Consider the following 26,290-nt stretch of genomic DNA (forward strand, 5'->3'; position numbering starts at 1 on the left):
CACATTATGAACATGGTGAATATTTATATAGTTATATTTATAACTATATAGTTATATATAGTTAATTGCCAGAACTATGTCCTTAATTAATTTATTTAAAAAAACAACAACATGTGAGCACATGCGCACACCTTAGAGGGGACACTGGTGGTGATGGTCACTAGCTTGGATGGCTTTAAAAGGGGCTTAGACAAATTTATGGAGGACAGGTCTGTCATTGGCTTCTGGTCTGAAGGCTAGACCACCTCCAGCCTTATAGGCAGTGGTGCACCTAGATAAGTTTGAAGCCTAGACCTAAAGGCCTTCGGAGGGCCCTCCCTTGCTGGAGGCCCCCTCCACCACCACCGCCACCATGACAGGTGACTCCAAACTTTTCAGGAGTCATTATTTATCTCTAGTCTAGTCAAAATATGTATTTATTAGTTTCCTTCCTAGTGTTCACATTACACATGTTTTTAGGAATGTCTTTTTTAGTTCTGAATTTATTCTTCCTGCTTATTTTCTTGGATCAATTTTGCCTCAACCCAGCAGCTTGAGACTGCTAGTGAAAATTTCCCCTAAAACCAAACTCACAATGGAATAAAAAGTATTTTGGGGCAGCATGGAGATCTTTATGCTAGGAGGACACTAAATTTAAGAAGGAGCTTAGTTGCTATATATACACAAATAGAGGAGACTGACACTGCCTAGAACTATGGTGGAATTAAAATAGGAGTCAAAGCAGAATGCAAAAAATAAACTGATGTAAAATACATACTGAAATATTTTGCTTAACAGGAAGTAGTTGCTTAGAAGATGCAGGCTCACTCATGATGAAACAGTAGTATGTGACCTTTCTTTTTATCATAACACAAATGGACTTTAAGTTGGCTAATTCCAAAATGATTAAAGGAAACTCTTTCACATAATTTCTAATTGACCTATGAAAATATTTGCCACAGGTTATGTTTGGGGATTAGAATTTAGCCAAGATTTAAAGTAAAATTGGACAGGTCCATAAATGAGAAGTAGAACAAGAATAATTGGTGTTACATAGCTGGAGGGACATAAATATCGGTGCCTTAGGGCTAAATTCCACCACATTATAAAAAATGAGGGTACTGCCTTTTTCAGATATCTTCTCCTATAGTGTGCACTTTGCATGTGTTTTCACCTCCCTTTGAAATATGAGTAGTTGCCACTGTCAGAGGCAGGAGATTGAGCAAAATTGTGAAGTCCTGTGGAGATAATATCCATGGCAGATATTTCTACCCCTTGCTTAGAAGCCACTGGAGGGGGGGCGGTGTTTTCCCCATGTGTGTGTGAGCGAGAGCAGTACTGTCTCCACTTGAAAGCCTGCATTCCAAGGGGGCGGGAGCACAAGGCAGAACAAAAAGGGGGATTTTTCAAGTGTGTTGGGGTGGGGATCTTTCTCCCAAGTAAATAAGCAGTTCCAAAGGGGGGCAGGAAGAGGGAAGTGAGGAAGACACACACACACTGGCTTTCAAAGTACAGAACACATACACAGCTTTTTGAGCTGGGAAGGGAACAAACAAATACACACAAATCAAATGCAGGCTTTTGGAGGCAGTACTGTTCTTGCTCACGCTCACACACCCACTGGCTTCTAAGCAAGGGGGAGTAGAAATATCTCTCTCTCTCTCTCTCACACACACACACACACACACACAGATGGGGAAAACAGATAAGGGCTTTTTCATATGGTGGCATTCATACTTTCCTTGAGAGCAGCCCAGCAAACAATTTCCTCCTCCATCCCATTCAGCTTCGCTTCCTCGTGGGGCAACTGGCTGCATACTAAGGGGGGCGGAGCACAACAAGGCAGAACTCAGGAGAACCAGTCAGGCTGCAGCAGCTGCTGGGAGAAGGCGGGGCTGCCAACAGGGAGGGAGGAAAGCTCCGTAGTTTTAATCTTTCCACCACTGTGATCGACTATGCCTCTGCTCTCCAGGAGCCCCGCCTAGACAGATCTCGCAACTGGCGAGTCACATGGCGCATCTGACGGGGGAGGGGGGCGCCACTGGCCCGGACTAAAAAAAAAATTTTTTAAGAACAATTTTTTACATTTTTTTGTGGTGGTGGGGTGGGGCATGGCAGGCACTTTGTGCCCCCCCTTCAGCTGCGCCTAGGGCACGTGCCCTGCCTGCCCCCCCCGGATATGCATCTGCATAGAAAGGATAATCATATACAGAAGCAGCCTTGGTTGTGGTGGAATTCGGTTAATTCATATGAATGAGAGTAATTTCTTTGAAGTCTCATAAATCCTAATCAGCTTCCATCATTGGCCCCCAATGGCCAGTATACTATATAAAAGGCCTGTACAATGTGACCAACTTCTGGCTTGAACCGAGACTGCCAATCATGCAGTGTGTGTGCAGGGGTAGATTAAGCTTTTTGCTGCCCTTTTACCTTATATAAAAAAGGTAAAGGGGGGTCTTTCTCCTCGCCCACTCCACCCTTGCTGTGGCCACCACTGCCCACAGAGAAGGGTGGCAAAATTTGAGGACGGGCAAAATTTACTGCTCCTCAAATTTTGCCGCTGTAGGCAAATGTCTATTCTGCCTCTTCATTAATCCACCAGTGTGTGTGTGTGTGTGTGTGTGTGTGTGTGTGAGAGAGAGAGAGAGAGAGAGAGAGAGAGAGACAAGCACAGACAGACACACACATGAAGTTTTGGAAGTGCTTGACAATTTCGCTTCCCACCCCTTTAGTTTCTGTGGTTCTAGACAGGAAGAAATATATGGATTATCAAGCAAACAAGTAAACAAGAAATAATTGAATAAAACCAAGACCACAATTATGTCTAGCCACAAGCTATGCAGGCGTATTATATAAGTTTGCAATAGGAAAGTAAGCAGACTGATTTAACCAAGAACTTCCTACAAGATTCACAAGTATTATTCATAGCGTCTCTGTCCACATGGTCCTGATTTTTTTCTGAAATACCCCTAACGAATCTCCAAAGCAACAACAAAGGAAGTTTTAAAAAACCCTGCCTTTAAGACCTTCAGGTTTAATAAAATTGATGATGATGATGTTGTAGTGTGTAAAATCTTTAAAACTTGCCTGTCTGGAGAGATCTTTTAGGAAATTCTCATCATCATCTTCATCAGGGAGATGTGTGTTTGGAGCTACATATTCTACCACAAATTCTTTTGTTACAATAGCACTTTCTCTGCAGTCTCTGTAAATTAAGAATACAAAAAACTCTCTAGACCAGGACTTAACAAGTGTGACCCACCAAGGCAAACACCACACTGGCCATGTATGGTAGCTCACTGGGGCTCAATAACTCTTTGCTTACTGGGACTACAAAAATGGGGTGGTAGGGTCACAATAGATTGATTTAATTTGGCTTGACGGTTTACAAGTTGTGCAAGCATGCGCTCAGTAGAAAACTCTATCTTGTTGCTCACAATGAGTGAAATCTATTTCTTGCTGAAGTCAGCAACTAAAGACCAACACTGCATACTATTTGGAATGCATTTGTTTGGCATGTCTAAGCCAGAAAGGTCAGAATATCATCAAAATGTCTCAAGACCGATGACAAAATATAGCAACAATAATATAGCAACAACAGAATGAAGAAAATATACATTAACAACATATACAAAGGTGTTCATGCACTGTAATTTTATGGAATTTCCCCCAAAATTGGCCATCCTAGCACAGAGTTCAAGAAGCAATATCTTTCATTTCAAAAAGACAAAATTGCAGCCACCTACAAATACAGTTGCCAAGTATGACCGGAAAAATTTAATTCTAGCAAGAGAACAACAGTTAACTCCAGTAAAATCTGCTGGCAACACAGGGAGGCAGAGAGTACCTCTTAAAATGGTATCAAGCTGTACGTTGTGGGAAGATGCAGCATCAGTGTTACAGGCTGGAGGGAAGCGATTGCTACAGACACACACTGCACCCTCACTGGACACAAAACCAAATGCATTTAATTTGCCTCTGTAGAGCAGGAAGAGTATTCACATGACTCACAAGGGTGGGGGGAAAACAGGGTCCAACTCCCCTCCCCTCCAAGACAACGGTGTGCCTCCTCTTAAAGTGTGCTGCTACACACCCACAAAACCCATCCACGCTGCTTGGAGCAGTGTGGATTTCCAGAGACTGGAATATTGCAGGGCCTTGGGGTATCCTACAATGACTTCTATGTCAAACCTCTGTATTGTGTTTATAGAAGCTTTTTTGGAGACAATAAACTTGCAAAAAAGAACTCACACTTCAAGGAATCCCCAGGATAAATAATTCCATGGAATTTGTTTTGCATTAGAGGATATATCTAGTTAGAATAAATTCTACACTGTTGGCAGGCAAGCCACTTACACAGCAGAGTTTTCATACTCGACATTAGTCTTTAAGGTGCCACAAAATTATTTGTTGTTTATGTTGCAGCAGACTTACACAGAGCATAATGAGGGACACCAATTAAAATTAACTGCCCATGTAGGCTCCTCCTCATTAAAAAGAAGATAGATTTGGTACACCTAGCCCTGTCTGTGGCAAGATAACTCGACCCATTTCTACCTTTACTCAAAAGAAGTAGTGACAAGATTATACAGGACTTACTTTGTGACTGCCACTGCTTTGACTGTTATTTTCCCATCAGGTAATGCAATTGGTGCCTTATACTTAAAAGTATTGTGATCTCCATTACCAACTTTCCTAAAGAGTTGTGGTTTACTTCCATCTACAGTGTAATATATAGTAACACCAGGAGTACCTGAAAGTCACAAATATAAGAAAAATTACACACACACCATGACAGTATAAATTTCCTACCAAAATATTCCATATTTAAAAACACAAATTTAAGCCACAAGAAGACTCAGTTCAGCATATGGGAAAGTAATTGTATATGCTTGCAAAGCCTTGACACAAACTTTATTGAAAGGACATTAGTAATCTATCTTCTATATAATTAATTCTCTTAGCCAGACAAACAGATGCATGGGGATGCGTGGCAAGGCTATGCTTGGTGGAATGCACATCATTGGGTGAGAGAGCTCCGGCAGTCCAGAGGAATGCACACCATTGGGCAGGAGAGTTCCGGCAGTCCAGTGGCAGTGGGGAACAGTAATGGCAGACTGCCGGGACTGAGTGAGAAGAAAATGGCGAACGGATGAGGAGGAAGGGAGGGAGACGCTGGCAGGGAGAGAGGAGGCTGGCCCGGGCATGGTAATGGAGGTGGCGGGCTGGCCTGGCCCCAGTAAGGGGAGGGGAAAGTGTGAGGAGCCCGGCTGGGTGGGTGGCTGAGGAGGGAAGGGAAAGGTGAGAGGAGCCTGGCCGAGGAAAGCACAGATGCTGTGTGCCGGATCTATGGGCAGAAGGTGAGACTGGGGCAGTAGGTGGGGGGGAGGGCAGGGGAGATTGGGGCAGGGAAAAGTGAGAGGAGCTTGTCCGAGGAAGGTGCAGGTGCTGTGTGCCGGGTCTGTGGGCAGAAGGTGAGACTGGGGCAGAAGATGGGGTAGGGGGGCGGGCAGGGAAGACTGGGGCAGGAGGTGGAGGGAGGGGGGAAGTGCCGGCCCCAAAGAGCACACAGATGCTCTGTGTGGGATCAGCAAGTTCTTTTTAAAATCAAACAATTATGTGTGAAATGTTTTCAAAACCTGTTTGTTCTGATGTAGAAGTTAGAGACCAAACTACAGTGCAACATTCAATGAGCCCTTTCAGTAAGAAGGGCTTGAGGGCAGGCAGTGAGGAAGGCTGCTCAAACTTATCTTCCCCTAGACGATCCAGCAGTCCTTGCTGGGTACCCTCCCCATGCACCCAGACGATGCTTCACTGGCCCAGGAAGTGCAGAGGGTTGGGGGCTGGAATGCGTCATCCCAGCCCCCGAAATACCATGATGCACCACATGAGTGTGCGGTGCATTGTGGTTATTCCAGCAGCAACGGGTTGGTGCCTGTCAGTGCTACAGCACTAGCTAAAAGCAGCTGGAGCTGCACACAATCAAGTTGTTCTAGTAAGAACTAATCAGCCTACTTTCCTTTCACTGTCCCCATAACTGGATTAAATTTGGTTCAAATCGAGGTCCACGAATTAGATCTTTTGCACCTCAAATGTTCATGCATCCACCATCTTGGATCAGGGTGGATGACATCATCACAAACTACACCGTGAGGTGTCCCTACAACTGTACCCAATTTGGTTCATATTGGTCCAGGCATGGTGAAATTGATGGGGCTGGGGGACACACAGACATACACACAGAATGCCGGGTGATCTCATAAGTCTACTGGAAAGTAGGCTAAAAATGATGGGGCTAAGGGAGCATTCACTCCCTTAACCTCGTTTAGGAGGCTGGCTCCACAGGTGGGTTTGCCACTGAAGCACTGCTGGGATTGGCCACAATCCCACCAGTTCTTACAACGAGCCAAGAGCGGGCTTGGCTGCCTTAGCCTGCTCTTGGCTGTGCATGAGAACAGCCTCAATGAGTCAATGTATATCCTAGAGATGAAATTCCAAACAGAAGAAGCACAACCATATGGGGGAAGCGGGGAGCCTTTATATCACTTTCCCAGCATGTGAAATGGCACTGCCTCCAAGGAAAAAATTATTTCCTTTTTACTCAAAAAGGATAACAAAAAAATAAGATTTTAAAGCAACAAGTTACTGCTTCAGATGGGCAATGTAAACAATGAAATCCACCCCCCCTTTACACCCCCACTCAAAATAACAGCGCTGATGTAGGTAATAAGCAGCCTAGGGATGCTGTCCATGTGTTCCATGCCAAGGAATGTGAACAAAACCCATGAGGAATAGGCAAGGCAAAAAATGCAGACACAATGCAGGGTGAAGCAATACTCCACATGTAATCACAAACTCCTACAGGCATCCATATAACAACAGCAGAAAAATACAACAATGTGGGCTGATACAAACTCCACAGACCTAGAAATGTAGGTCTGCTACATACAGAAACTGCTCCTAGCGGTGAGGCCTTTCCAGATATAAGGGTTTTTTTGACTGTATTATTATACAGTTTTATTATGTACTTTGCACAATTGGTGTTTCATCATTATGTTTATTGATGTACAGACTTTTTGTACTTCTGATGAAGATGTTTTCAAAATGGACTATCACCTATGGAGTCTGTTAAGTTTCAAGGTTCCTGTGCAGAGCGTATTACCTCTTATTTATGAGGATTGACTTTCAGCAAACTGGCACCACCAGCATCATATTAGCTATTTTATATGATCAGCATTCCAGCCACTGTTGTTAAGAACTACATTTCTAAGTGTGAGGAGTTTGGTTTCTGCTACTTCTACTTCCAGTCGGTCCCCGGAGTTGCTCTGCTGTGATGCCTTTAATGGGTTCTTTGCGAATAAGATCTCCTGTATTCGGGACAACTTGGACTCCACTATTTCTGCAGGGTCTATGGAGGAGGTGTCCAGCAATCCCTCTTGCAGTATTAGATTGGATCAGTTTCAATCTGTGACTCCTGAGGATGTGGACAAGCTGCTTGGGGCGGTGCGGCCTACCACCTGTTCTCTGGATCCTTGCCCAACTTGGCTGCTTCTATCTTTCAGGGAGATTGTTGGAGGTGGCCTAGTTAATATCGTAAATGCATCGCTGAGGGAGGGTAGGGTGCCCCCCTGCATGAAGGAGGCAATGGTTAGACCACTCTAAAAGAAACCTTCCCTGGACCCCTTAGCGATGGACAGCTACAGGCCAATCTCCCTTGGTTGGGCAAGGTGATTGAGAGGGTGGTGGCCAACCAGCTACAGGCAGTCTTGGAGGAAACGGATTATCTAGACCCATTTCAAACTGGCTTTAGAGCTGGCTATGGGGTTGAGACAGCCTTGGTCGGCCTGCCGGATGACCTTTACCGGGGAATCGACAGAGGGAGTGTGACTCTGCTGGTTCTTCTGGATCTCTCGGTGGCATTCGATACCATCGACCATGGTACCCTTCTGGATCGCATGGGGGAGTTGGGGATAGGGGGCACTGCTTTGCTGTGGTTCCGTTCCTATCTCTTGGGTAGATTCCAGATGGTAGAGCTTGATGACAGTTGCTCCTCAAAACAGGAGCTGTTATATGAAGTCCCTCAGGGCTTCATTCTGTCACCAATGCTTTTTAACATCTACATGAAACCGCTGGGTGAGGTCATCAGGAGGTTTGGTGCTGAGTGTTATCAGTATGCTGATGACACCCAAATCTACTTCTCCTTTTCATCTTCAAGAAATGGCACTCATTCTCTAAATGCCTGCCTACAGGCAGTAATGGGCTGGATGAGGGAGAACAAACTGAAGCTGAATCCAAGCAAGACGGAGGTGCTCATTGTGGGGGCTCAGAATCTGAGGGGTGAGTTAGATCTTCCTGTGCTGGATGGGGTTACACTCCCCCAGAAGAAGCAGGTGTGCAGCTTGGGAGTACTCCTGGACCCAGGCCTCACTCTGGTATCTCAGGTGGAGGCTATGGCCAGGAGTGCTTTCTATCAACTTCGGCTGATTCGACAGCTGTGCCTATTCCTCGAAGAGGATGATCTCAAAACAGTGGTGTATCAGCTGGTAACCTCCCGGCTTGACTACCGCAATGCACTCTACATGGGGCTACCTTTGTACATAGTCCAGAAACTTCATTTAGTTCAGAATGCGGCAGCCAGACTGGTCTCTGGGGCAATCCGGAGGGACCATATGATGCCTGTTTTGAAACAGTTACACTGGCTGCCGATATGTTTCTGGGCAAAATACAAAGTGCTGGTTATTACCTTTATAGCCCTGAACGGCTTGGGTCCGAGATATCTTAGAGAGCACCTTCTTTTACATGATCCCCACCGCACGTTAAGGTCATCTGGGGAGGTCCGTCTCCAGTTACCACCGGTTCGTTTGGTGGCGACTCAGAGGCGGACCTTCTCTGTAGCTGCTCCTGGGCTGCGGAATGCACTCCCAGCAGAAATTCGTAATCTTAATTCTTTACTGACCTTCAAGAGAGCCCTTAAAACCCATCTGTTTGGCCTGGCCTTTCAGGGTTTTTAATTAGTTTTAATTGTTTTAATGTTAACCTGGTTTTCAGGGTTTTAATTGTTTTGATAGTTTGTTTTTAAAGATGTTTTTAAATTGGTGTTTATATTTGTATTTCTGTTAGTTGTTTTTAATGATTTCTGTTTTTTAATTTTAAACTGCCCTGAGCCAGCTCGGAAGGGCGGTATAAAAATCGAATGAATGAATGAATAAATAAATAATAAGTGTGTGAAGTTTATATCAGCCCACATTGTTGTATTTTTCTGCTGTTATACAGATGCCTGTAGGAGTTTGTGATTACACGTGGAGTATTGTTTCACCCTGCATTGTGTCTCTGCATTTTTTGCCTTGCCTATTCCTCACGAGTTTTGTTCACATTCCTTGTTCCCCATGTTTCCCTATTTTTCTTCTTCAATGCAGCAACAGTAGGACATAAACCCTCATATACCTCAGTCATCATCACCACCACCACAGAATTTAAAAATCAATTCCTAGTGTTGGAGACTGTGTCCCCATTTAAATGTGACCCTGTTGCTGAACACCAAAATTTCAGATAGCTGTACTCAAGCAGGCAAACAACCAACAAAGTTTTAAATCTATGTTATTGTTTTCAAACATGCAAATGACTTAAAAATCTGAGGCAGTGTCATAGAGTTTGTAGAAAAGTTTTTAAGATTGGTGATGAGTTATTTGAGGCTGGTGAATGCTGAAGTCTACACCTGCTAGGTAAACAGACTATAGCTTTGCCTGGTTCAAAGTCTGGATTTGAGCTTCTTTGCCTCTTGGAGAGACTCCATTCCTGTTGCTCATGTGTAGGAAGAAAATCAAATAGCAAACCAATGGAGGCTCCAACAGAGATTGGCTGACTGACAGAGGCAGACCTGTCTAAATAATCTATACAAGGACTGTTGGATAGACTCTGCTTGCATATCTCTGCTTACATGATCAAATTTCCTAACTAATGCTAAAAATAATTTCTTAGAGCTTACAGAAATGAATTCACCTTGGCTAAAATATTTTCCAAAGGAACAAGCACTATACATGCTCAATGAAAGTGAAGAGTTGCTGTTAAATGAAGCCCTTCTTTTTGGTTACACATTAGCATGCTGAGAAAGAGATGTTGCTGCTCTGAACACACAGACAGCATCACTTATTTCCTCTATCACTGCAATTTGGGAGTTGTAGCAAAGTGTTAAAAACAAAAAACCCCAAATTGTGCACATCGCCACGTCCTTGCAAAAAAAAATAAAAAAAAATTAAAAAACCAGCCCCCTGAAGTTGTGATTTGCTGCTTTGAAAAAACCCCAAACAATTAGTTTTCTCAGTATGTGCTTACAATAAGGGATTTTTGTTCTTGTTAATCACAGTTCTATTAAATTTTCAAGCAGAGCTCTTTGTCACTGAAATGTTAGGGGCAATTGACTGCTAATGCACCCCCCCCCCCAATTTTTTGATGTCCCCTTTTGGAATCAAGGCTTGCCAGCACCAGCAGTGACACTTGGCATTTTAACACCTGAGAAATCAAGTCTCCCAAAGGGTTAAAATAGCCACAGGAGCAAAAGCTTGATGAGTGGATAATCCAGCAGGGAAAAGGAAGGCTTCCTCTGAAGTTCTGTAGAACAAAAGAAATGTAGGTATTTTTTAGAGCATTTGAGGCCATGTAAGCTTCCAGCCATGTAAAACACTTCATAATACAATCAACTCATAGGAACCTCTTTTGAGTATGCAGATTAGAGGCAGTAACACCCTATTGTTTTGGTCACTCAGTGAATGAGCACCAGGGCCAATGCCTCTTCCAACCCCATAAGAAACTTTTATGGAGTCAGACCATCAGTCCACCTAGCTCAGTATTATCTACCCAGACTGGCAGTGGATTCTCCAAGGATGCAGGCGGGAGTCCCTCTCAGCCCTATCTTGGAGATGCAGGGAGGGAACATGGAACCTTCTGCATGCAAATGCTCTCCCTCATCCCCTAAGGAGAATATCTTACAGTGCTCACACATGTAGTCTCCCATTCATATGCAACCAGGGTGGACCCTGCTTAGCAGAGGGGACAATTCATGCTTATTACCACAAGACCAGCTCTCCTCCATTCAAGACCATCACTTGAATGGGAGAATTATTCCTTAAGTCTTCTCATTGCTAGACTTGTCCCCAGCTTCTGTGAGAGTTTAGCAGCACATGCTGCTAGTTACTGCACCAGCTCCAGCAGTCATGATCTTTCCCCCTCAAAATTGAAACAATTGGGCTTCCAAGTCTTGTTGGAATACTAGAATCTTGAGAAAGCTTAGCCTGGAATATGCCTTGCATGGCATAGCGTGCCAGCGTGGTGTAGTGGTTAGAGTGCTGGACTAGGACTGGGGAGACCTGAGTTCAAATCCCCATTCAACCATGATACTTGCTGGGTGACTCTGGGCCAGTTACTTCTCTCTCATCCTAACCTACTTCACAGGGTTGTTGTGAAAGAGAAACTCAAGTATGTAGTACACCGCTCTGGGCTCCTTGGAGGAAGAGTGGGATATAAATGTAAAAATAATAATAATAATAAAAAATAATGGAGCACCTGTACTACCCTGGTTGTTGCAGATACTTAAATCCCCACAAACCTTCTCAGTAGCAAGCAAACATGAGGTCTTATCTTGTGTTTTGTTTGTTTGAGAAGGCCAGGCATCCTTGAGTGGACAAACCCCCAGAGAGAGAGAGAAAATCCTTTTGAGGGGATTCTGAGATCCTCCTGAAGTGGTCTTGCTGTTGAGTCCAGTAGCACATGCCTGGCCACCCAGGAGCTCAGTGTTTCCCAGACTGCAGTGAGCTACAGTCTTGGGTGCTGCACTCGTACCCCATTGCCCATTCATGTCATCTGTTAGGAAGACCAAAACAGGAACCTTCGGCATTTCCATGGTATCGCATCCAAGATCAGCAGAACAGGAAAGGTATACAGCCCGTCCCCCTTACCTCAAACTCTGCACTCTATTCTAACCTTCTCCTCATCTGTGTAACTATTCTTTGGTTTGCCACATAACTGTTTTGAGTTAATTCTTTGCCTTTGCCAGCATAACTGCTCTGTATTCTTGGCATTGGTTGCCAAATATTTCCATTTTCATTGTGCTTCTGTTAGCTTAATAAACTTCATTTTTGTTTTTCACAACCTTGGTCTCTGAGTCCATTGCTTCTCTAGAGGTACTCTGATATTGTTTTGCCTGTGCCCAGACTAATGATCCTGCAAATTGGTTTCAGAGTACCTAAGCAAGAGCATAGGCACAGACCGTGGTAGCTGGCATGAGTTTGAACAAGTGTGGTTTAGATTTGCAAAATCAAAGTACAATGCAGTTCTTCATAGAGCAAAACTCCTGTAATTTCTTTCTACAAATTAACACACATAGGAAAACTTTAACCTGCTTCTGTCTTCAATTTTAAAAGACTGGTTTTATAGTCTGCTTCACCTTTGGTAGAATTATTCACCTGAACAAAGATAATCCAAAAATATATTTGCAGGAAAAATGAATGGCAAGTTGAATGTTATGCTTATCTACTGTCTTTTGTTTAAAAAAAATACCCTCAAGGCAGTTTAATATATGAGAGAGAGTGAGATAGAAAGAATGCATAGCTTACATTCTGAGTTGCTGCATATACCTGATTTGAGTTCTACAAGTGTATTTGTATCTATTTCATATTTGGTTTTTCCTGGTGTTGGGATCCTAAGTGGTATAACTTGAGGCACTAAGATGGAACCAGCAGTCATTTTTTTCTAGAGATATCTATTAAAAAACAAAACAAAAATACATTATTATTAAACACAGGAGTGCAGTAAGAAATACATATACAAATCCATTTACTTAGAGAAACTTTGTATTATTAATTCTCAAGAAAATAAAAATCAAGTCAGTTCACTGGAAATTATTCTTCCAGCTTCACTTGCTTCAGCCAATAAAAATCTCATGCCATTATGTCAATTACCATATATTTTGATGATAAAGGCTCAAGAAACCTTTAAACAAACCCAGTCTTTTCAGTTAAAAAGAAGAATGAATTTCTGAGCAGAGAACACATTTCTACACTTTCCCTGAGTTTCCACATTGTTGCCTCATTAGAGAGGATCATAGAAAGGACACAGGGTACAATGCAACAAGGACAACAGTAGGAGAAGACTGCGAAGGAGAAGATGAGATCGGTGAGTAGGGTAAAACAGCAAGGAAGAGCATGAATTTCAGGAGCAGGAGAATCAAGGTATTCTGAATGACTGGAACAAAAACAAAACACAAAAACCACCTTCAGATTCTGAAACTCCCTGACTAAGGAAGTGCTGAAGCAGTGAAAGGATTAAAACTACTACTACTATTTATATAGCACTTTTCAACAGACGTTCTAAAGCAATTTACACAGAAAAATGAATGAACGAACAGCACTTCCAGACTAACAGCACTCTGAAGCATGGTTGTTACCACACTGTGTGACTGTTCTTGGGCTTAGGTGGGGGATTAACTAAAATTGGGTATGAAGTGTGTACCTAATGTATTGATTAAGTGCTGTCAAGTTGGTGTCGACTCTTAGCAACCACATAGATAGATTCTCTCCAGGATGATCTGTCTTCAACTTGGCCTTTAAGGTCTCTCAGTGGTGCATTCAATGCTGTCGTAATCGAGTCCATCCACCTTGCTGCTAGTTGTCCTCTTCTTCTCTTCCCTTCAACTTTTCCCAGCATTATAGACTTCTCAAGGGAGCTAGATCTTCACGTCATTTGTCTGAAGTATGATAGTTTGAGCCTGGTCATTTGTGCCTCGAGTGAAAATTCTGGATTGCTTTGTTCTATGATCCATTTGTTTGTTTTCCTGGCTGTCCATGGTATCCTCAAAAGTCTTCTCCAGCACCAAAGTTCAAAAGGGACAATACTTTTTATATCTTACTTCTTTAAAGTCCAGCTTTCGCATCCATAGAGTGTCACGCAGAAAACCATTGTCCAGACGATCTAATCTTTGTAGGTGTAGACACGTCATGGCATCTAAATATCCTTTCCAACGCCTTCATAGCTACCCTACCGAGTGCTAGTCTGCAGAGTATTTCTTGACTGCTGGATCCTTTACTGTTAGGACGGTCAGTCCTATAAGGTAGAAGCTATCCACCACTTCAATGTCTTCATTGTCAGTTCTGAGGCTGGTTCCCATTGTCATTAGTTTAGTCTTTACATTTAGTTGTAGTCCCATTTTTTTCACTGTGCTCCTCGACTTTCATTACTAGAGCTTGCAGATCATCCACATCCTCAGCTATCAGAGTGGTGTCATCAGCATAGTGTAGATTGATGTTTCTTCCTCCAACTTTAAAACCAGGCTCATCTTCTTCCAATCCAGCTTCTCTCAATATATGTTCAGCATATACATTGAATTTAGAAGGAGAAAGTATACAGCCTTGTATTACTCCTTTGCTGATCTGGAACCAGTCTGTTTCACCATGTTCTGTCTGGACTGTGGCTTCCTGCCCTGTGTATATCCTGGGACACCCATTTTCCTAAGGATATTCCACAACTTGACATGGCTGATGCAATCAAAGGCTTTTCTGTAGTCAATAAAGCACATATTGACTTCTTTCTGGTATTCTTTGGCTTTCTCAATTATCCAGCATGCATCAGCAATGATGTCTCTTGTTCCTCAGCCTTTTCTGAAATCCGCTTAAACATCCGACATTTCCCTTTCCACACAGGGCTCTAATCTGCATTGGATGATCCTGAGCATTAGTGTACCTAATACAGCCATGTTATTTCAATGTAGCCAGATATCTGGCTGTGGGTAAAGACAGCATCAATGTTAGACTACCCAGAAGGGAGTGATGGTGTCTAAGCAGATTTCTTGAAAAACAGAGACTATAGTTTATTAAAGTACATCTATCTGCACCCCGCTGCCTACGGTCACTGCCAGAAAGACCTAATGACAGACTCTGGCTTTCCCCCTCCCTGTGGGCAGGAAGAAATGCTTTGGTGCCACAGACAAGGCAGCAGATTAAGGAAACATAAGAACTTTCACCTCCAAATCTGTGTCCGTGCTCTCTCTCTCTCTCTTTCTCTTTCTCTCTCTCTCTCTCTCTCTCTCACTGAAGCTATTCCCACAATCAGTAGAAAGCGGGCTAAGGGAGCCTAGCCCACTTTCTACTGATCGTGGGAACCACCAGGCTCGCGGGCCTAATTCCCCCTCCCATTAAATGAAGTTAACAGAGCAAGTGCTCCATTAACCTCCATTTTTTTTGCTCGTGTGCCACTGCGGTGCATGGTGACACATGAGTATACCCCCAACCAGGAGGCTGCAGTCAGCCTCCCGGCCTCAGGGGTCTCTCCAGAATGGAACTTATGGGGACTTCTCATCTTAGAACTTCCGGGGGCCACGTGGACCCCGATACCCACAGCCCCCACTGGCTCCATGAAGGAGCCGGTAGTCATGTGGGCGGCTGAGCCAGCCACCCAGGGCTTCAGGCATGATCATCTGTGGTGAGAGTACCCACTCTCCCCTCGAGCCGGTAAAGGCGCTTCACACAAATCGTGTGAAGCGCCTCTCTGTGTCCCCGTTTTCTCTGCCTATCCATTACTTCCCTGCTCCCCCTCCTTTGTATACTGCCTGCATAGTCATCATTCCCTCGCTTCTTCTCCCTCTTTTATAGTCTCAAAGAACTGTTTGAGACCAAGATTGCCAAATACATTCATTTGCATTGAGCTTCTCTTCATCTTTGTTTCAAATTCAGAATTCAACTCTTTGTTTCGAAAATTTTCTCCCCGAGTCCTCCTCTAGGGTACCCAAACGCTGACATTTGCCTTTATCAAGACTGCAAATCCCTTATTATGCATTTGCAAAAGGGGTTTTCAGAGCTAATTCCCCCTACTTGAAGAAAAACACAAGCACAGACATGGTAGTGTACAGGTGTCTGTACGATAATAGCTGGTGACTCTGCTGAGAAGTAATGGTCAGTGACTGGATTTGCTGACTTGTTGAATGCTGATAGGAAAACTTGACTTCTGCAATAAGAGGGACCTATTGATTTCAATGGGAAGGGCCACTTTACGCCTAACAAAAACAATTTATCCATGAAATTTAGCCTATTTTCTGCCTATTTACAAATCTTTATTCCAAGTTGTCTGGCAACATATAGTACATAAATATATTCAAGGTTATATTCAGGGAGGTTTATTGGATAGTGGATTGTTCTGCTTCATACCTGTTTTCTTTTTAATTATGATTTTTAAAATATTCCTAATATTAAAAACAAACAAAAAAAACCTTTATTTCGGTCAGCAACCAGCATGAGTTTAAAAACAAATGTAGAAGAGAAGACAAACTTCTACTACAAACAATAAAACCAAATAAATTTTAAAAAGTCCTCCTGAACATAGATCAAGGTACTGAAAGTACTACTAAAAATACATAACTAAGAATAAAAGGAGACAGCAGTATTTCATACCTATGAGACTATTACACACAAATCAAAACTCAAACAGTTGCCTTCCTGACTCCTGAACCTGAGAGGGGTTAAACAATTCAGGAGCTTGGGAAAGTTTTGTTGTTAGATTTACTGATGATATACAAGTGATCCCAATACCTGCGTGCCCACCTGCAGTTAGCCACACTGTAGCTGCAAAAGTTGCTCTGGCCTTAAATCCATCACCTATTTTCCCATTGTTAAGCTCTTATGAAAATGAAGGGCTGCTGTACAAAATTTAGCTACCTGTCTGGTGGTACTGGAATTACTTCCTTCCAACAGCCTGCCAATCATCTGAGGAGAATCAAGACCTGGGCTTTGATTACCCATCAAAGGGTAAATGAGATCCTGACGCAGGTCTCTATAGAACATACATTCCAATAGCACATGGGTGACTGTTTCTACTTGACTCTCCCCACATGAGCAGAGCTTCTCCCCATAGGGAGTCCCTCTATATCTGCCCTCTAAGAGGGCTGAAGGCAGGGCATTGCATCTTGCCAGGATAAAAACTCTTTTAAGTGGGGGCACCTCCATGATAGTGAGATAGGATGCTGGGGCCAAACTATACCTGACTGAGTCATGGTTCTGAAAGTCAGGTGCCCTCGCTATATCCATTTGTCTCTCAATATCCTCTATTCTGTTTAATGAGCTTCCTAGCTGTCTCCAAACTTTGCGTAAGCAAGGCAGACTAATCGAGACCCAAGGTGGTTCAGAGCACATTTCCAGGTCGACTGATAGGAATCCTCTAATACTAAGCGGCTCAGCCCTGTGTCTGAGGAAAAAACTTTCAGCCAATAAAACAGCACCATTTGCCAGCATCTGGTCTCAACTCTAATGAGACATGCCTCCAATCTGAGCCTTGCATTAGAGGTGCACTTGGGTGTCTGAAATATTGCTCTCAAGAATTTAGACTGCACCACTTCTAGGGGGGACAGATCGGGGTAAGGACCCAATTGGGCATCATACAGTAACTGTGCCAATGATTTCACTTGAAAATGTTTTAAGGCCACGGGGATAAAATACCCTCCCCTGGTTCTACAGAACCAAAAAATAGCTTGGGCACTGTATTGGGCAGTCTGGGCCACATGAAAGGCATGGGCCCATCTTGATCCCGATGAATGAACAGCTACCCCCAAGTAAACAAAATTTTGGACCTGCTCTATCCTTTGTCCATCGATCTTCCATACACATCTCTTAGGTCTCCTAGCAAAGGAGAGCACCATTTTCTGATAATTAATACTCAGCCATTCTCTCTTACAATAAACAGCCAAGGCCCCCAAGGCCCTCCTTAGACCAAGGCCCTCCTTAGACCACTCTAGCCAAAATGGACGCATCATCCGCATACAGCAACACCGGGATACTTCTTTCAGCTAGCTTGGGAGGATGGAAATCACTGCTGTCAAGATGGGTCACCATATCATTGACAAAAATATTAAACAGCAAGGGTGCCAGCACACATCCTTGTCAGACCCCTTTCCAATTGGAATAGCTCTGGTTAATCCTCTCTGTGGATTGCACCTAACCCTCATGGTTGGCGATACGTGTAAGGCTCTAATTAGAGCGAAGAGTCACTGATCAATGGAGGAGGCTCTCAATTTATCCCAGAGCCTATCCCATGGGATTGAGTCAAAGGCAAACCTAACATCTACAAAGGCAACATGCAAGGATTGAGCATATTTCTGCGCTTGATGATGCACAACAAAACAATGGTCAACAGTAGACCTCCCTTCTCTGAACCCCACTTGCTCTTCTGCAAGAATGTTATCCTGTTCCATCCAGTCCCTCAACTTCCAATAAAGGTGTTTAGCGTAAAGTTTGCTAACTGTACTCAGAAGACTGATTGGCCTATAATTGCTTGACTCACTTCTGCACCCCTTCTTATAGATAGGTACAATGGTGGACAAGCCCCAGTCTTTCGGTATGCACCCTGATCTATCAATGGCAATAAACAGCAAAGCATGCACCAGTGCCCACCAGTCCACATTGGACAAAACCAACTCTGGTGAGACCAGGTCAGTGCCGGGGGCCTTGCCTGGCTTCAGTTGGCGTATTAGGTCAGAGACTTCTGCTGTGGTAACGGGTGACCAGTCAGGTAATGGCTTCTCATTGAATGTAAAGGGCCTGGAGAAGTCCCTTCCTCCAGGTACAACTTTTGAAAGTGCCACTCCCAAAGCTCCGGATGGATGTGGACATCGGTCTCTTCCAAGCGGAATCCCTGCCACAGTTCTCCAGAAAAGGGATTGTTGTCTTGATCATATTGGATACAATAACAAATCCCAAGCAGATTTCATATAAACCCGCTTTTTCTGTAACATTAGTTCTTGGACTGATGTTGAAGTGGGATCTACCTTATAAGCTTGGAATCTGTCCAAAAGAAGACATCTACACTCCACACAATCTTTTTTTAAAAAAAGATTTTGTGATGCTTTTATTAGTAATATAAGTAAAAACAGAAAAGGTTACATTGCTGAGAGTCATACATGATTACAAACAAGAACATATTCATCTTAAACAACTCCTCTATATGCAAGATACAAATAGTAATTATATATGTGTATATGTGTGTGTGTGTATAATTATAGGAGTAAGAAATGTTAACATGGGCCTCAGTCTAACCATCATAAAATTTCAGGCCTCTAAACCAATTGAGCATCCAGCAATTAAACAATATGAAGAGGGGAGAGAGCCAAAATTAACAAAAAAAAACCCATATACATAAATATTATAATTGATTCAGTCACAGAGCAAAACATCCACAGTGTTCCACAGAAAGGGTCCCATCCCATACCCACAAGCTCAGAGAAAATATTAATAAACATTATTAATATAATATCAATAAAAATTTGTAATAAGTCAAAGAAAAGTTCAAACCCAACAAAAAATAAAACCTTCATAAATGAGCTCACTGAAATCCATGAGATCAATAACTATAATTTCCCTACATACATTTCATTCTTCTTTTAATTCAAAACCTGTATAAAAATTATCCAGAAGGTCCCAAAAGCTAGAATCTCCTCCGATCTTTTCCATCCCAGTTCCTCGGATTAACAAGCAGAAATAATAATAAAATAATTCCAAGCAGAATACTTAATAATACTGTTTGTTCCACTACTAGATAGATAAAATCTAAGATAATCTTTAAGAAAACCAAAGATATTTAATGTCTTTTAACAACCTTATCCACTGATATGAGAACAAAAGAAAGCTTCTCCTGTAAGGAACTATAAATGCAACACACCTATCTTAACAAATAAGAAGGTATGGAAAAGATTCCAGATCTGGGTTTCCATATTAAGTTATATAAACAAGAAATGAAGGTTGCATTAGTTGTTACCTGATTTATAAAAGCTATTAATTTCATACAGACACAAAAACACCATAAATCCTAGACAGGAACTCCAAAATAAAAATACAGTTATTATAACACCAGCAGAATACATAGAGAGGTCCCTCAAAGCAGAACAATAACCAGCCAGAATGTGTGTGTGTGTGTGTGTGTGTGTGTGTGTGTATACACACACACACACGCACATGCACACGCACATGCACATGCACACACACATATATAATTTTGTTTTTGTTTTTAATTAATGTTTTACTTTTTAATCTTCTTGTAAACCGCCCAGAGACGTAAGTTTTGGGTGGTGTAAGAATGTGATAAATAATAAATAAATAAATAAATAAATAAATAAATAAATCTCCGCGCCAAATCATGCAACAGAATCTTCAGCATATCTCCATTATCACTTCGCATTGGCGCTCCTCCCTACAAAACACTACACCATTACCTCCTAAGAGGGCCATGACAACACAAAGAAAAAACAGAAATGCAAGAAAACATTTCCACTCTCAACTATTAAAACCAAAAAGATCCAAATAAAACCAAAAAAATCCAAATAAAACCAAAAAGATCCAAATAAAACCAAAAAGATCCAAATAAATCTAGAGTCTAGTATTTTAAAGGATTGAAAGAATAATCTCTGAACCTCTCCTCTAACTCCCCAAAATATCAAAAAATTAGAACTGAAAAAAGCATGAGAAAACATGAGATGCCAACCTCATAAAAACATAAAATATAAATTTTTAAAAAACACAGAGCCTTGATGGAATTCCCAACTCTTATACACCAATTATATGACAATTTAAAAGATATCCATGACTGGTATCCAAAACCTGTAGTACCAAAAAAAAAAAAAAAAAAAGATAGACAATAAGAGAGTAAAATAAGAGGTAAAATGAAATAAATAACTGGGACTCTCATCTTTTTAAAGATCAACTAAAATTTGCATTAGCACAATCTTGTACAATACCATCAAATTGTATTTCAAATTTTACCCATGATATTAAAAAATCGAGCTTTTAATTTAAAGCTTTCCCTCTTCACAAAATTTTTGATAACAGTTGTTAAATAACAGGGAATATAAAAGTAATTCTTCAATTTAGCAGAAACTAATTACATATACAGGGCAACATTACAACAGCAATTATAATATGTATGAATATTTACATGTAAAAATGTTTAAACTAGTTTCCCTAACCTCTATTATATTTCTGGAAATAACCATCACAGGGAATACAATGAGAAGAAAGAAAGAAAGAAATCATATAGTTTCAACCCAATTACTTCAATACATTTTTATACATGGGACAAATATTAGGAAATTAAGAATCTCATTAAATTTGAAATGGAAGGGAAAAGAAAAACATTATTTGATTCTCAGGAATTTCTTATTCTGCATAAAAACAAAAATAAAGAGACCCAGAAGAAAACCAGTAAAGGGTTAACACAAGAGTCTTGAAAAATTTTGAGAACGTTCTCGGCCCAGAGATAAGGTATTCTGTCAAAGACATAATAAGTTAGAACTAACTCTGTACAAAAGCTTACGCATGGGAAAATGTGAGAAGTCTTAAGTCTCCAATTTCATTCCAGTTCATTCATTCCACTTTCTAATGTTGAATTTCAAAGGCTTGCAATGCTGAATAGTGATTCCAAAAGTCCAAAAGAAAAAATTTCAAAGTTAATCCCTTTCCCTTATTCTTCCATCCCCACAGTCCACAAGAAGTTGAAAAGAAAACGTCCTGAACTCCAGAACAAAATAAAAATAAGAAACCCTCAGAAGTATAGGGCAAAACACAGAAAGTTTAGTTACCAGCAATAAAACATCTTGTCAACGCCAAAATTCCAATGCAGTGAATCTAAGTTCAAAATAAAACATACATTCTCCTAACCATTGCCTCCTCCATGGGTAGCGTGAACTTCTTCTAAATGAAAACTAGGCTTATAAAAATACAGGCATTAGGCTCTGCAAAGAAAAAAGAAATCTAAGCAGTAAAATCTCGTCGGTCAACATCCTCTTCAACCAGTCCTCTTCTTAACGCCGTAAATCATTCCATAATTACTTCTAGGAAGGTCAGTGAGAGTTCAAAAACAGTAAACTGAGGGAGAGAAAGAGTAAGAAAGCCAGAGATCTTGCATACTCCCAGTTGTAGTTGTCTCAGAGATTAATTAGGAAAGAAAAAGTAGATTAGTTGCGAGGTCATCCCTTCATAAGCTTTGATGTTTGCTTCTTCCATTCAGCCTGTTGCTTAAGCAGAAACGTTTATTCTGGGGGTTCATCCAGGGAAATCTCCCCAGACTCCCCCCCCGGGGAAAAAAACAAGCCCGGCATGCATTCCGATCTTCATCTTGCTGATGAGAGATAATTTGGCCAAACGGGAGCCAAAACACCCTGGACTATTAGCCAGGTGTTTCTCTTTGGAACGCCACCTTCACTCTGGCAGCCCACTCCACACAGTCTTGGTCAAACCATGGTTTGAAAGGTCTCCACTGTCTATTAGAGGATTCACACTGCTTAGATGTAAGATGTTTTTGTAATTCCAAAGTAATGGAGTTATAGACTTGTAAGAGTTGAACTGGGTCCGATACATCAAGCATCTCTTGGCTCAACTTCTGTAGGTAATGCGACTAGAGAAGAGTGGAGATTTTATCAGCCAAACTCTGGGACCATCTGACACGACAGCAGTTATCCTCTGTCTTCATAGAAGGCACTGACTCATACTGTTTAGGGCCCAGCGGATTCCACAGCAGCAGAGTAACTACGTGGTGGTCACTTTCCACTTGTGGGACCACCTCCAGTCTCGGGGAACACTGGGCTAGGCGCCTCATAATAATAAAATAGTCAATGGCACTTGCTCTCCTCTCCACCCAAAATGTCAACTGTGCCGGATGGTCATTATCCACGGAGCCATTTAAAACAAATAAATCTAAGCCATAGGTCATTTGGGCCAAACAATACCCACCCAAGTTTGAGATGTTGTCCTTAGAGAGGCACATGTATGGAAGCACATACTCTTCCCAAATTGGGGGACTTCTCTTATATCGGGCATAAAATATTTCATCATTGGGCCCCATTCTTGTGTTAAAGTCACCTCCCAGAATTATACTTGTATTGGGAAATTCCTTTGTGAGAGTAACAATGTACCCTTCCAGCTTCCCCCAATTTCCCTTAATTTCCTGGGCCCTGAATTTAAGGGGGGGGGGAGATATACGTTGACTATCAGCACTTCCACAGTCAGTGCTATGTTACCCAAAGAAGAGACTCATTTTGATGATGCCCGTAACTTAGTTGAGATAAAAGTCCCAAGGCCCCCACTGGGTCTGCCCTTTTTCTTATACTTAATGGCCTGAAGGGAAAATACACAAAATCCGTTAAGTACCAGTTCAGAGAATGCCCAGGTTTCTTGCATCAGTAGGATATCAAATCTGTCCAAAAGGCTCAAACATTAGGAGTCCTTGGATCTAGCTTCCCATCCCCCCGAATTCCATGACACTAAAGCAAGCCCATGCTGATCTGCTTCCCTTCAATGGCTGAATGGAGCCTCTCTACCCCCGAGAGCTTCCTGGCCCAAGACTGCTTGACCTGTTTCCTGGGGGGAGTTCTCTTGCGTTTCCTTCAGAACCATTAGGTGTTAGAATCTATGTGAGAAGCTAGAGTTTGCGATGGAACAGTAGGAGCGTTCGGGTTCATTGTAGTGACTTGGGTTTCAGAGGTACTGCTTTTAGATGGAAAATCTGTAGTTTTAAAGGAATCTTGGCCTGACTTCAGAAGTGGCATAGCAACTGTGAAGTGGGGGTCAGCCAACAAATTAAACCACTGATCATTCTTAGGGGGAGTTTCCGGCTGGTTAAATACTTCTGCACATCAAGTCTCCCATTCATATGCAACTAGGGCAGACCCTGCTTAGCTATAGAGACAAGTCATGCTTGCTACCACAAGACCAGCTCAAGGATAAGGCAAGTACTACCTGAGTTTTGTAATTTTCTTGGAGAACAAAGCTTAAAACATTTATTTAGCTATCAACTGCACCCAATACATAGCTTCAAGTGAACTACCCTTGAATTCTAAATTATATTCTAAGCTAGCCGACCCCGCAGAGAGCATCTGGGTGCTTTGGGGACGGCTGTTTCCCCCTTCCTCTTCCTCCTGCTCTGGTCTCTCCTCTCTCCCCTCCTCCTTCCAGCCCTGCGCTCTCTAGCCCTCCCTGCTTCCATCCCTCCCCACCACCACAGAGCCTCACCAGGCTGTGGGCGGCCAAAAAGGGCCCTGCTGCTGCTGTTACTGCCTGTTCCCCACTCATCCTGCCGGTGCTGCCAGGGCCAGTCTGTCCCGCTGCCTCCGGCCTCCTCCCAGCCCAGGCCACGGCTGCGACAGTTGCAAGCAGGCCGGGCTAGGCCTGCAGCGGCCGTCACCTCCTCACAGCAGCCAGGCCAATAAGCAGCCAGACCAATAAGCAGCCAGATTGGCTGGGCAGCGGGAGCTCACGCGCGGCTGGGGCCTCTGCCATTTCCCCCCTGCAGCAGCTCAACTCAACAGCCTCCTGCTGCGCATGAGCTCCCGCAGCCCAGCCAAGAGGTGCCAGAGCACCTCCACCGCCCAGCCAATCCGCTGGGTTGCCAGGACGCATCCCCACAGAGGCACATCTACGAGAATTAATATAATAGATAGCCAATTTCACCAGTTATGGAGATAGAAAGCCAGCAGAGGAGGGGGTGCTTCCCAGCGTATTGCACAGAGTGTTGCATATAGACTACCTGAGGGGCAGAAGTCATGGATGTGCACTTAGTGCAAAGAGCTCCCGGTTCTCAGGGAACAACTTCGTTCCCTCAAAGCCAAAGTGGCTGACCTGGGGAAGCTCAGAGAGGTAGAGAGGAGTGTGGATGAGACCCTCAGGGATGTGATAGAGGCATCTCACTCACAGGATGATGGCGCTTCTCAGGGTGGAGGGAGACTAGTGGCGGCCTAGGTTCAGCCTATCACCATGGCCCTAGCCCTGCCCCCTGCGTCCGAAACGTCTTGCGTCAGATACAGGGAGCAGAGCTTAGATCGAAAATGGGGCAAAGTTTGGCCAGTGCTGCATTCACAGTGCAGCTGGAGTGGCTCTTTTAAAGGCAGGAAGAGCCACTCTCAGCCATGCTGTATGATGCTGCGCAGCCAGCACCGTGTTCGCGGCCAGAACCGTGTTCGCATAGTGGATGGGAGTGACTCTCCCTGCCTTTAAAAGGAAAGAAATAACATCCCTGTGTCTGACATCAGATGCAGGGGCATGGCTGGGGCTCAACGTGAGGCCCCTGAGGGCCGGCAGGTTGGGTTCTTTGAACCCGTTTGCGCAATGGTGGCTCTGCACCTGGCGCTTCTGCTGTCATGGAGAATGCGAGTCTCAGGGCAGGAGGACATCAGTTTGAGGAAGAGGGAAACACTCCCTTAGCAGGGATCCCTTCCTTGCATGATGTGCCCATATCCTCTCGCACAGAATATACTCCTCCAGGGAGTTAGGGTGCCCTCCAAGTAGCAGGAAATTTGATTGTTAGGGGCCTAGAGAGATGGGTCTGTGACCTGCGTGTAACAGGAGACTTGCCTGCCTGGTACGAAGGTTGTGGACGTCACACTAGGTAGGCTGTTAGGCAGGTCTAGGGAGGAGTCAGCTGTTGTGGTGCACACTGGCACCAATGATGTTGGGAAATGCAGTTGAGAGGTTCTGGAAGCCAAGTTTAGGATGATAGGTAGTATACTCAAGTCCAGGACCCCCAGGGTAGCGTTCTCTGAAGTGCTACCTGTTCCACGCACAGGGACAGCGAGACAGGCAGAGCTGAGGGGTCTCAATGCGTGGATGAGACTGTGGTGCCATGAGGAGGGGTTTAGATTTGTTAGGCACTGGGATACATTTTGGGAAAAGCGAAGCCTGTACAAAAGGGGCGGGCTCCACTTCAACCAAGATGAAACCAGACCACTGGTGCTTAAAATAAAAAAGGTTGCAGAGCAGCTCTTAAAATGACACCTGGGGGATTGATGACAGGAACTGGGTGGTATCTGCTTCGGCCAGCAAAATCCCTTAAGGAGTGAGTGTACTCATGTTTCAGATAAACCAGAAAGGGACAGTGTAGAGCCAGGAGTTGAGCAGAAGGGAACACATGGCAACTGGCCAAAAAGGTCAAATGATGGTAAGGGGAATAGCACATGCTAACACCAGGTGAGGGACTTAACGTACTGTATGTGTCTATATACCAATGCCTGAAGCCTCTGAGCTAGGATGGGTAAGCTGGAATCCTTGGTTACTAATGAAAACATAGATATAGTGAGTATAATGGGAACCTAGTTGAACAGTGAAAACCAATGGGACACAGTTATTCCTGGTTGTAAACACTACAGAAGGGTCAGGAAGGGAAGGATTATGGGAGAAGATTCCAACAAGCAATAAAACCTAGGCGGACCAGAGTCCTCCACAGAATCAATATGGGTGACAATAAGAAGACTGAAAGGAAATGTGTTACTAGGGACATTCTATCATCCTCAGGATCAAAA

General features: G+C 43.2%; 1 protein-coding gene across 17 annotated transcripts in view; it reads right to left on the reverse strand.

Moving 5' to 3' along the window:
- Nucleotides 1-26,290, reverse strand: part of DZANK1 (double zinc ribbon and ankyrin repeat domains 1) — a 213,344-nt gene that overhangs the window by 174,682 nt on the left and 12,372 nt on the right. For 14 of the 17 annotated variants that reach the window (XR_008320750.1, XR_008320751.1, XM_053313578.1 and 11 more), the window contains 3 exons: nucleotides 12,588-12,733; nucleotides 4,579-4,732; nucleotides 3,067-3,184 (listed from right to left, as the gene is read on the reverse strand). Coding sequence is in view for 15 of the 17 variants with exons in the window: in XM_053313578.1 (XP_053169553.1) it covers nucleotides 3,067-3,184; nucleotides 4,579-4,732; nucleotides 12,588-12,717 (402 nt within the window). In the remaining 2 variants the exon portion in view is untranslated. The remainder of the gene's footprint in view (nucleotides 1-3,066; nucleotides 3,185-4,578; nucleotides 4,733-12,587; nucleotides 12,734-26,290) is intronic. The other 3 variants (XM_053313573.1, XM_053313572.1, XM_053313571.1) reach the window with 1 other exon arrangement.

Source organism: Hemicordylus capensis, chromosome 4 (assembly GCF_027244095.1).
Source record: "Hemicordylus capensis ecotype Gifberg chromosome 4, rHemCap1.1.pri, whole genome shotgun sequence".
Classification (NCBI taxonomy): Eukaryota; Metazoa; Chordata; class Lepidosauria; order Squamata; family Cordylidae; genus Hemicordylus; species Hemicordylus capensis.